Genomic DNA, 12,119 nt, shown 5'->3' with positions numbered 1-12,119 from the left:
TTTTTCCTCAAGGGAAAGTACTTATCGATTTTGTCAACAGCCCATTGATTTCTCTCTCTCGTTCGCTATTTTTCTTTCCTCTCTCTTTGGACATTGCTGTGAAAAACGTGTCCTGCTTTAGCAGGTCTAACCCTCCTGGGAGGAGAGAGATGCTAACATGGACTTGTAATGTTTCTCTCCTGCCAAATCAAATTTAAAGTCTTCACAGCATGACAATAGAAACAAAAGATTTTTTAAAATGAGGATGTTTGGAAATGAAACCTGTCAGGATATTGGATGTTTTCTAAATGCCAACTGCTGTGTCTTTTGAAAAATGTAACAGACTATTGTCGTAAAAAAGTCGATTTTTACCCAAAATGCTAGAAAACACATTCAAATCAAGAGGGAAAATTGGCTTCTTTTTGGAGAAACTCAGCTTGTGCACTTTCCCGGAAGTTGGCACAGGTATTTGTTGCGCTTTGTGCAAAGCAATAATTGCTGCACACGAGTCTCTGAATGGGGGATTCTTGTGCCATGTCTACCAATTATTTCCAGCAAATGTTGATTTAGGGAAGAGGAGGAAGCTGAGGTTCAGCTCTGTGCTCGCGCTCTGTAGACTCGTGCAGTTTTAGTTCTGCTGTTTAGAGGCGTCACTCGTTCTCTTGGCAGGAGGCTGTTAATCTTGTCGAATAGCTGAGGAGTGCAGAACCTCCATTGTTCTCCCTTGACAACACTCGCTCGAGTCTTCAGCTATATTTATAAAACCATGAACAGAGGAGAAATTGTGTTTTTCTCTTTTAAGAGTTCAGAATGTTGCTTTTGTTACATGGCTAATAATGGTGACTGAAGTGGAAAAATTATGAATTTACACAGTTCTGTCTTGCCTTAAACTGTGTGTTATTGTATTTTAAATGTATTTCTGTATCTAGAATGGTGTGAAGGTTTTGTAAGAAAAAACAATGTTCATTACACACATCATATAAATAATGCAGTCACGTCTGTGCCAATAGCCCTGTGGTTAGTGTGCCAACGTATAGTGCCAGTGTGTCAGTGCGCTTATGGTGACCCAAATTTGATTTCCATTCGAAGGTCCTTTGCACCCAACACATTCCTGTCAACTAACAAATAAGGGCATAAAAGATATAACTTAAAAAACAAAGATAATCAAGTCACTTTTTAAAACGGCATCTGTAACTAGCAACATTTTGTTTACATATGTTTTTGATTTATTTGCTAATATGAGAACTAGATATATCATCAGAGTCTTGAGTTCTGAATTTAAAAATAAGCTTCTTTTATTCCTGCTTCTGAAGTACAAAAGAGATCAAATTTGTTAGAAAACACAAGCTGCATGGTTGGTGTATAGCACAGACTATACTCTTACAATTCAATGAAATGTGTAAAGTCACAGTACTTCATAAAGTGAGCAAGGTTGCTTTAACAATCCCAAACTCAAAACATCAAATCTTCTTTGATCAAATACTGTAGTATGTGTTGAATGTCTTTCTGTCTCTGAAACTAAATTGGTCGATTACGCTTACTAGAGCGTTTGAGCATCTCTTTCTGACAGAGGATTCTTAATCCTGAGCGACTGGGCTGCAAAAATGAAAGTCTACTACAGCGACTGATCAAATAACAACCAACAGACTGAATCTTGCTGTCGTTTTAACTTCTTGTTGTCCAGTTTCTATGTTCTTTGAGATACAGCTCAAGCAATCTGATAAATAGTTGGAAATACATCTGAGATATATAATTCGGTGCTCATCTTAGTAACCTTTCCACGTAACTATATTCACACTGTAAAAAATGATCTCAAATCAACAATCATCTAAAGGATTATTAGGAACACTTGTTAAATTTCTCATTAATGCAATTATCTAATCAACCAATTGCATGGCAGTTGCTTCAATGCATTTAGGGGTGTGGTCCTGTTTAAGACAATCTCCTGAACTCCAAACTGAATGTCAGAATGGGAAAGAAAGTTGATTTGAGCAATTTTGAGCGTGGCATAGTTGTTGGTGCCAGACGGGCCGGTCTGAGTATTTCACAATCTGCTCAGTTACTGGGATTTTCACGCACAACCATTTCTAGGGTTTACAAAGAATGGTGTGAAAAGGGAAAAACATCCAGTATGCGGCAGTCCTGTGGGCGAAAATGCCTTGTTGATGCTAGAGGTCAGAGCCGACTGATTCAAGCTGATAGAAGAGCAACTTTGATTGAAATAACCACTTGTTACAACCAAGGTATGCAGCAAAGCATTTGTGAAGCCACAACATGCACAACCTTAAGGCGGATGGGCTAAAACAGCAGAAGACCCCACCTGGTACCACTCATCTCCACTACAAATAGGATAAAAAGGCTACAATTTGCACAAGCTCACCAAAATTAGACAGTTGAAGACTGGAATGTTGCCTAGTCTCGATTTCTGTTGATACATTCAGATGGTAGAGTCAAAATTTGGCGTAAACAGAATGAGAACATGGATCCACCATGCCTAGTTACCACTGTGCAGGCTGGCGGTGGTTGTGTAATGGTGTGGGGGGTGTTTTTTTGGCACACTTTAGGCCCCTTTGTGCCAATTGGGCATCGTTTAAATGCCACGGCCTACATGAGCATTGTTTCTGACCATGTCCATCCCTTTATGACCACCATGCACCCATCCTCTGATGGCTACTTCCAGCAGGATAATGCACCATGTCACAAAGCTCGAATCATTTCAAATTACTTTCTTGAACATGACAATAAGTTCACTGTACTAAAATGGCCCCTACAGTCACCAGATATTAACCCAATAGAGCATCTTTGGGATGTGGTGGAACGGGAGCTTCGTGCCCTGGATGTGCATCCCACAAATCTCCATCAACTGCAAAATGCTATCCTATCAATATGGGCCAACATTTCTAAAGAATGCTTTCAGCACCTTGTTGAATCAATGCCAATTAGAATTAAGGCTGAAAGGGGGTCAAACACAGTATTAGTATGGTGTTCCTAATAATCCTTTAGGTGAGTGTATGTTATAAAAACAAGTTGAAATTGCTTGATTAAGTTGATGTTTATAACATATGTTTTATTACCTTTGGCTAGATGCATGAGCATTTTTGACATAAGTTTGTCACACTTTGACATAAGGTTGTCTGTGTTTTTTCTTCTACACAGTGCCATCATGGGCCATCGTCGCCATTGCTTTCGTCGCTGTTGTACTAGTTGTTTCCTGCTGTTTCTGCGTCTGCAAAAAGTGGATCTTCAAGAAGAAGAACAAGAAAAAGGGAAAAGACAAAGGCAAGAACGCCATCAACATGAAAGACGTCAAAGACGGTATCAAAACCGAGGTAAAAACACTTTTGGATGAGCCTTGTTCTTGTTCAACTGCAGTTGCATGTAATAATCATTGTCTCGAGTATTATTATAATATAGTACGTTGCCAAGTAGAGTATTTATAAAGAAACTTAATCTAGATTGAGTCATCTGTTGATCATGTTGTTTCACAGCTGACTTTAATTGCAGGACTGAAAACCTGGGCTTGTTAACGGTTCATTAAAGTATTGAGTTTTTCTGTTTTTCTTGCATTTAGCTTAATTTACAGTCTTTGTAGCGCTGCATATGATTTATTGTGCTATGATGTGGTATCAACCCAGAGAAATGACAGTAGCTAATTATAACAATGGGAGAAGGAACATTAATGCAGCTCACTTTTCCCCACACACCCCACACAAATTATATGGAACACTGGCACTTTAACCCTAGTTAGCATGCTAATTGTATTAACAAGCTCGCAATAGTGCGCTTCTAACGGAATAATTGACAAAGTCAACTTCATTCGCAGTGTAAGGACGCAAGCTTTGAGTTCATGCCAAGACCACTCAGATCCCTAAATTAGAGACATTGATTTTCGAGCACAAAGCAAAGTGAAGCAGAGCTGACGCAGAAAATTAACAACTCTCTTTAAAACGTAACACGCCACTGCAGACTGTCACAGTTTATCAGCGTCATCTTGTATTCTGTGCGAAAATCACAAGCTTACCAGCTGTTGGCGAAAATAAAAATACTGAAGCGGCTGTATTGGGGCGGTTTCCCGGACAAGGCTTATTCTAGTTCCAGACTAAAATGCATGTTGAGGCTGCCTTAATTTAAAATACATTGTACTGACATATCTTTACATATATCCCTGCCATTTTTTTATCTTAAGATGCACACCAGTATTGTTTTTGTAAAAACTACTACTAATATAACTAAAACCGGTCCTGAATTAATCTAAACCCTGTCCGGGAAACCGCCCCATTATGTTGCTTTCTACTCCACAGCAAAATTTCAGTCAGTTCATCATGGCAACCAGTAAAAGCCTAAAGCTACTTGCAGTAAAATCTATAAAATCAGTAGTTTACCATGCTGAAAAAACATGCTTATGGTGGTTAGCTGGTCTGTTAACCTTGTCAAGCTAGCTAGTCTATTTTGAGGGGTTTTAGACAGAGATGGACAGAAGTTAAGAATTTTTAATCTACTCAAGTGCATTCAAGTATCTGAACTTTATCAGTGTTTTTCCTTGGAAAACTTTCCTTGACTACATTTCAAAGCTTAATATCATATTTTTACTACACTATGTTTCATAAATACAAGTAATTTTTTACATTTAATACTCAAGTAAATAAAAAAACAAGTAATGTATTTTCTCACCTTTATTCAAGTAAAACTTGTACTTCAATAAATGTAAGAAAGTACTTCTTAATGTAATTAGGTATTAAGTTTAAGTATTAAAGGTATAGTGGAAGATTTTCTTTTTCCGGGTGGATCAACTATTGGTCATCCCAGTTGTCAATCATTCTGGTGATATGTTTACGTAAGGCCGTCGTACGTGCTCGTCCCTAGGTTCGCTTTCTGCACATGGGCACTTTCAAGTGTATATGTGTGGTGAGCTACGGTTTCAGCCATTCATTGAAGCTAGCGTTCTCACCGTGTTTTTTTTATGTTTGAGGGTCGCAAGACAAAAAGTGTCTATGAATATTTCACACGCTGGCGTGCGCTAAAAGCACAGGTTGGGCTTCCCACTGATGCCTCAGTCGCGAAGTTTCTACTCGACAGGTAAAGTTTGTCATGCAATTGGGAGAAATCCATTTAAAATCACTGCTAGTAAAAGTTGATGTAAGCTATGATTAGCGATGCTAGCCCTGGCACAAGTCACGCATCTCAATGTATGAGCCATGCCGACAGCAACTTGTAAACAGAGCGAAAAGAAGAACGTTTAATAGGCATTTCCTCTCGGGAGCAGGTAGAGTGTTGCGCAATTGCATTTTTTTTTTTAAGTGGAGAGGGCGTTTTTTTTTTCTTAAATTTGGGAAAATCTTCTGTTATACCTTTAAGTTTTTTTTAAAAAAAGCACTCAGATACTTAAAATGTACTTTAGTAAAAATACTTCACTTGCCAGCTGATCTCCCAGACAAAAAGCTGATCAGAAATTGGGAAACCAGCTAAATTGTATCAAGCTATGACCAGCTAAGACCAGCAAACCACCTTAAGCTGGTGTTAGATGTTTTTTTTATCCACATATTTGCTTGACTAGCTAAGGTCAAATTCATTGTTGACTTTTAGCCAATTATATCGACACACAACAATTAAGAAGTACATACCTGCGCACTACACGTCAACGTTGTCTTAGTGTCAACAGAAGGAGCTTTGAGCTTCTCAGTAGTCATTTCTCCTGGTGTGCCCAGACTCATGTGGTCGCCTGTGTGTGGTTGTTTTAATTTGTGTCTCTTCCTTCCATGTCCTCCTTATCTATGTTTTGTCTGATGACTTTTCGGGATTGCCACTGGCGGTAGGTTCCCAATTGCTGTTGGATCTTGTATAGCCTGCTGCAATGACTTTTAATAGCCTCTTGAAAACAGGTTTACTCTAGTAGAGTAAAATATATGTTACTATGCATAAAGTACATGTTTCTGCAATATATATGTGTGTAACTGTACGTATACACATATATATGAAAAAAGAAAATGCACTTGGGTACGCTTCAGCAAGGTTGAACCACATTGATTTCTCTTTGTATGCATACTTCTCACTTGAGTTCTAAAATTGAGGGAAAATTCCCAGTTCAAAGATGTTGATTGACCGTAGCTACTGGTCATACTTTTTTTTGACTGCCCTTGGCCAACAAATTATCGGTGCTTTGGTTGAACTTTGAAAAACGTCCTAAAGAAGAAAAGCACCCAGCTCATTAGTAGAACAAATTTGTTCAAGGACCAATTTTCAGACGCAATGACCAGACTGATCTTGAATTGGCAGACATGTTTATGAAACATCAGACAGAAAGGGCATCAATAAAGGACACTTGATACTGAAGAAACTGAATCAGAATAAAACACTATTGTTCATCATTACACTTCTTAAGGAACTCAATGACCTTCTTAAATTGATTACAGCCCTGCTGAAAAGACCAGCATGTGTTGATTTCAGATCTTGGTCGCCAAACCTGGTATGTTGGTTTGTATGTAGCTTAATCACAAGGACCTAAATTGACAGCCAGCTGGTTACCAGTGGAGCAATCACCAAAACATAACTATCCAAAAAAAATGAATGCTGGTCCATTTCGTTTTTCAGCAGGGAAGAGTAAGCAAGCAGCGTATTGAGTTGTAGTAGTGACTGTTTACTAAATGCACTTGCTAGTGCAGTCTGATCCTCAAAAGAGAAATCAATTTTGTTCAGCCTTTTGCTTTCACACTAGCAACCCGACAACTAAAAAGACAGGCCCCCAGCACATTACAACCCCTTCCACCGACACCTTCAGCTGGCATGATGCTTACAGCTTCCATGAGCGTGGTGGTTATCACCAATAACTAAGAGTCATGACACTGTGGAAGATCACGTCACAGAGAATGAGGGTCTTTACGCAAGCACTCTTCTTGAGAACGTGAATGCCCTGCATGTTTTAACAATGAGCGAGACTGCCCTTTCGAAAGGCGACTTTTTGCATAGTGAATGAACTGAGAACTGAGTTTGCCTCGACAATCGCATGCTTTCCAAGCAATGAAAATCCTCCCTCAACATTTACGCACAATCGCCACTGAATCTTAGGCTATCTAGGGCACACCATCCACAGCATTTCCCCACTGATTTGACTGTTCTGCCTGAAATAACATGAAAAGAATCGTACGATGTATTTCTCAAGAACATCTCATCTAGCTCCTCCCACCAACCTGTAATGCTTGCAGTCATTCAGTTCATCTATTCTTTCCAAGATAGCAAATCACAGGGCAGAATGGGGGGGTTCATTGCCCAAGTCTAGTGCATCACCGAGCATGTCATGTTTTTAATCGCTGTGGTGTTTTAGTGCTTGCCCCCCTCCCCAGTAGAGGTGCGGTTGAAGAGCAGGCTGGTCCAGGGCGGGCCCGGCGCTCTGGCGAGGGCATTCGGGCGACGCCAGCGTTGGGCCAACGGGACTGACTGTTCGTGGGTGTTTCCTTCAGGCCTTTAAGGATGAGGATGATGCGGAAACAGGGCTGACAGACACAGAAAAAGAGGTGGAGCCAAAGGAGGACGAGAAACTTGGCAAATTACAGTACTCCCTGGATTACAATTTCACAGAGAATACGGTAAGGAGCCTGATCTCACTGTCACTGTGTGTGGTGTTTAGTGAGATCTTCTTCTTAAGTATAGTGATTGTACAGTGTGTTTGTCCGTCAAATTGAAACTACCGCCACTCAGATAAAGCGCAATCGTGTAAGGCTATTCTAGCAATGTCACTCTGCTATAATTGAATGCTTACTAAAAGCACCGTATGCTTAAAAATACATACTGTCTGAAACTGTGAAGATAGAAAGAACCACAATGACTCGCTTTCACCCTGCCAGTTTTATTGCCATACTCCATTATTAAGTGCTATCTCTGGAAGGCAGAAGTATTCAGACTTAGCACTTAAGAAGTAATGCCCATCATCCTGTATGCTCACCAGATGCCGTGAATGTCAAGGGCACACTACTTAAGTTAGGTTTTAGTTCGAGACGGCATTCTTTCGTGACTGACTGAAGGTGCTCTCTTGTCTTCAACTGGGAGGCTTAGCTGAAATTCAAAGGCTGCCTCTTACAATCATGTGAGCTTGAAAGACTGTATAGTACTTTCCTTTCGACAGATCCTGGGTGACAGATATTTTAAGATGTGCATAGTTCCACACTGGCATTATGTCGAAAAAGGCAATAAACCCGAAAGACACAGATTATCTACAATCAAGCACAAATAACATTTTTTCACAGAGGGTGTTTATTGTATGTCTTCAATGTATTGTAGCTCTAAAATGACAAATTGCTTTTGAAATGACAGAATGTATTGACCAGTAATACAAAAATGTGCTGTTCACACACGCAACAATGTTACTTTTTTAAAAGTAAGATATCATTCACACACCAGTACCAAATTACCAGTAAACTCTTGTCAGAAAGCAGAAGTTTCCTATGAACCGCTGCAAAGTCAGTGTTGTGTTGTAAGCAATAGTGGGTGATGGTGTCTTAGTAAAGTATGCCATATTGTCTTTTTCTGCCTCATCCTTCACTACTAAATTCGTATTACTGGGCTAGAAAATTGGAAATTCCACTCCATTTGTGTCATTCCTTAAAGGATTATTCCACTGTCATAAAAAAACTGATAATTTACTCACCCCCATGTCATCCAAGATGTTTATGTCTTTTTTTTTTTAGTTGAAAATAAAGTTTTTTAATGAAAACATTCCAGGATTTTTCTCCATATAGTGGACATTAGTGTACCTCAACAGTTTCAATGCAGTCTAAAATTGCAGTTTCAATGCAGCTTCAAATGACTCTAAACGATCCCAAACAGGGTCTTGTCTAGCTAAACAATTGTCATTTTTGCCAAAAATGTCCCAGCGCGACCCCACATATTAAGTAATCATGTCGAAGGGTCACACGTTAACATAAGTGAAACACTTGTGGACTATTTTAAACAATAAACTGACACAAAGACATGAATTAGTATCATTTACTCATACAACAATGTTGGAACGGTCCTTTTCTCCACCGTCATGCGTGACCTTTCAACATGATTACGTAATATGTAAGGTCACGCTGGCACATCACAAGGCTAGTGCAAAAGTTGTTAAACATTGTTTTTTTGTGAAAATGACAATCGTTTTGCTAGATAAGACACTTATGCCTCAGTTGGGATAATTTAGAGCCCTTTGAAGCTGCATCGAAACTGCAATTTTAACCCTTTACCTTCACAGCCATTTTTAAGTGGGGGTGAAAGGGTGATGTACTCCTTTGAATAAACATAACTTCATTTTTTGGTCTAGAAGCCTAATTTTGGTCTTGTTATAAAGAAGACACTTGAAAGTTTTTTCAGAGATGTGTCTGGAGGTGAAAATATTAAAAAAGATAAAAACGTTATAGCAGTTTAAATTTATTTTAATAAATAAAAATAATTCCATATAGTAAAATACAGTATACATAATTGCACTCACATTTAACCCGATTTACTTTTATTCTGAAAAACTCTGAGAAGTCTAACTTCAGGATGTGTTAGAGCACTAAATAACCTAGATTGATCAGTACTTTAACACATGAAACAAAAAACACAACACGTTATAAGAAAAAAAATGACCGCTTTAGGAATTTACTTATCATGGTTGAAAACACCTTTCTGGATCTACACGAGGAAAACGGTGAGTAAATAACGCAATATTTATCAGGTCTGTCATGTGTTTGTGTGCTAAAGATGCTGTCATAGTTTGGGATGCAAATTTTATCAGGGGTCAGAGAAAATCACGTTGTTACGTTCGTCCCGCGTTACTTTTGCCCCGGTTCTCCCCTACTCTTGTCACAAATTAATAAATTACTGTCACTGCATTATTAAAAGGTTTTGAAATATGAAAACTACATTCTTAGAACTTTCCAACAATACATAGTTTTTTTGTGATAGATTAACATTTACATAAAAAATATTAAAGTAAACTCGGGTGTCCAGCTCACGGAAAGTGCCAGTTAACAGGGTTAAACTGCATTAAAACTGTAAACTTTTAAGGTCCACTATATGGAGAGGGGTCCTGGAGTGTTTTCCTCAAAAAAACGTAATTTTTTTTTGACTGAACAAGGAGGGACGGGCATCTTGGATGATATGGCAGTGAGCTAATTTTTTATAGAAGCGGAATAATTCTGGAATATGCATGTTTTAAACAACAGACAACCTGTGCAAATAAACAACATCAGCACAGTGTTTTTCATTAATCTTTACATTTGAAGCACTGCACAAAAGCAAAGATACAGTATAAAAACATGCACGGCACATTATCCTGACCCAGATACAGTCCAGAGACACACACTCCTACAGTACATGCACACACATTTACCCACACACTCCCATGCCAGCAAGAAACCTGTGTGCTTCTGATAGGTTTAAATAAAATATAGCATCGCCTCAGAGAGGTCTGGTACATTCTTCTGCAATTCTTGCCCTTTCAAAAGGCTAAAGGTTCCAGGGGGCTCAACTTGACTTTGGGTTTGTTTAAAGGCAGCCTGGACCTTTTCAACCCCACTGAGTAAGCCAGAGGGTAAAAATAGAAAAAGTACAAAACACGAAGAAAGCCACACAACACAAGAATCTCAGAATTCAGGGCGACCCCTCTGGGAGACAAGGTGCAGATAAGGTGAATGTTATTAATGAATGTAGACAAGGGTGTCGATTGAACAGTGTTTTTTAATGCATCAAGCATTCCAGGTTTTTTAAGGACAAAACCCTTTCGTTTTGCCAAATAACAAGCCAAAAGTAAACTGTGGATACAGTCATTTAAGATGATGGCTCCCTGCCCTTAGATCGTGAGATTGTGTGTACTTCACCCACCGGGGTTAAGTCATAATGCAGAATCTCCTCCAACATGTCCCTCATCAGCCTACAGGCTTTTTAAGCTCTGTGAGGTTTTCATAGCCTGCAGAGCAAGACAAGGTTATTAAGTCTCATCAAAAACAAATAGCCCTTCACCCCCTCTCCGTCTATGTACTAAAACTCCTAGAGACAAATCCACCCTGAGTCATACTACTACAGTTGTCCACAACTATTTCATCTAACTCACAGCTAGACTTCTGCACTTTATAGCACAATTCATTTAGATTTAACCCAGACAGTAGATGACTCCAGGCCGGATCTGTCCTGGGACCTGCACCAGAGCTGCTGACTTTGACGCGGATCCGTTCTTGGGTCGTCTGCTGTCCGGGAGAGCCGTGTCCAGTCTTGTATCAGAGATATTGTGTGTAATTCAGAGCACATTTAAAACACCATGAAATCAAAATGGACTTAGTTTACTTCCTTTATCGCATTGTTCACGATTTGTCGTTGCACTTTGTTTTGTGGGAAAATTGTCTGACTTTGTAATCGTGCATCATTAGTAGGCCAATGGGCAACTTAGGCCAGGATGCCGGGCACACTCTTTATCGAAAGAAATGCTAGGATTTTTAACAACCACAGACAGTCAGCCCTTGGTTTAACATCTCATCCGAAGGATGGTGCTTTTTGACAGTATAGTGTCCCCATCACCATACTGGGGTGTAGGACCCACACAGACCACAGGGTGAGCACCCCCTGCTGGTCTTACTAACACCTCTTCCATCAGCAAGTTTGTAAAACAATAGCCAAATACAGTAACTTTTATTACCCAGCAAGCAAGTTTAAAGATGTCTAATAGTCATCCAAACACAGCCCAGACATCTTGGCTAAAACAAGGCAAAATTTGGGCTGTCAGTGAAAATTTAAACGTGGCCCAAAATAAATAAAATAAAAAATAAATAAATGAAACCAAACACCTTGTAATCACTGTCAACTTCTTATATTTGCTTATCTTGTTATTTTGGCTATGTTACCAAATTCAAAGATGAAATGTAAAATGACGCTATTGCTTGCTGGGTAGGCACTGATTTAGATACTGTTGTAGGTAATACAGCCTTTCCAAAGATTTGCCAGTAGTTCACACATGACTTAATGTCCCACTAAATAAAATAAAATCTGTCTAATATGTTCTTGTTAAATATCCAGTTACATTTATAAATAAGTTATGTTACAAAAGAGACATAAGTTGCAGTTAACTTTATTTAAACCTTCAAGTAGCTTCTTTTCATTCTCCCTCTAATGTGTATCAATCAATATTTAATTTAAAA

At 39.0% G+C, this 12,119-nt stretch overlaps 1 protein-coding gene across 5 annotated transcripts in view; it reads left to right on the top strand.

Annotated features, from left to right (window-relative positions):
- Nucleotides 1–12,119, top strand: part of syt1a (synaptotagmin Ia) — a 246,624-nt gene that overhangs the window by 214,507 nt on the left and 19,998 nt on the right. For 4 of the 5 annotated variants that reach the window (XM_073867486.1, XM_073867482.1, XM_073867476.1 and 1 more), the window contains 2 exons: nucleotides 3,136–3,308; nucleotides 7,434–7,559. In XM_073867486.1, the coding sequence (XP_073723587.1) occupies nucleotides 3,136–3,308; nucleotides 7,434–7,559 (299 nt within the window). The remainder of the gene's footprint in view (nucleotides 1–3,135; nucleotides 3,309–7,433; nucleotides 7,560–12,119) is intronic. The other variant, XM_073867489.1, reaches the window with a different exon arrangement.

Source organism: Misgurnus anguillicaudatus, chromosome 1 (genome assembly GCF_027580225.2).
Source record: "Misgurnus anguillicaudatus chromosome 1, ASM2758022v2, whole genome shotgun sequence".
NCBI classification, from domain to species: domain Eukaryota; kingdom Metazoa; phylum Chordata; class Actinopteri; order Cypriniformes; family Cobitidae; genus Misgurnus; species Misgurnus anguillicaudatus.
The sequence above is the reverse complement of the archived record's forward strand: the minus strand, read 5'-3'. Positions and strand labels throughout refer to the sequence as shown.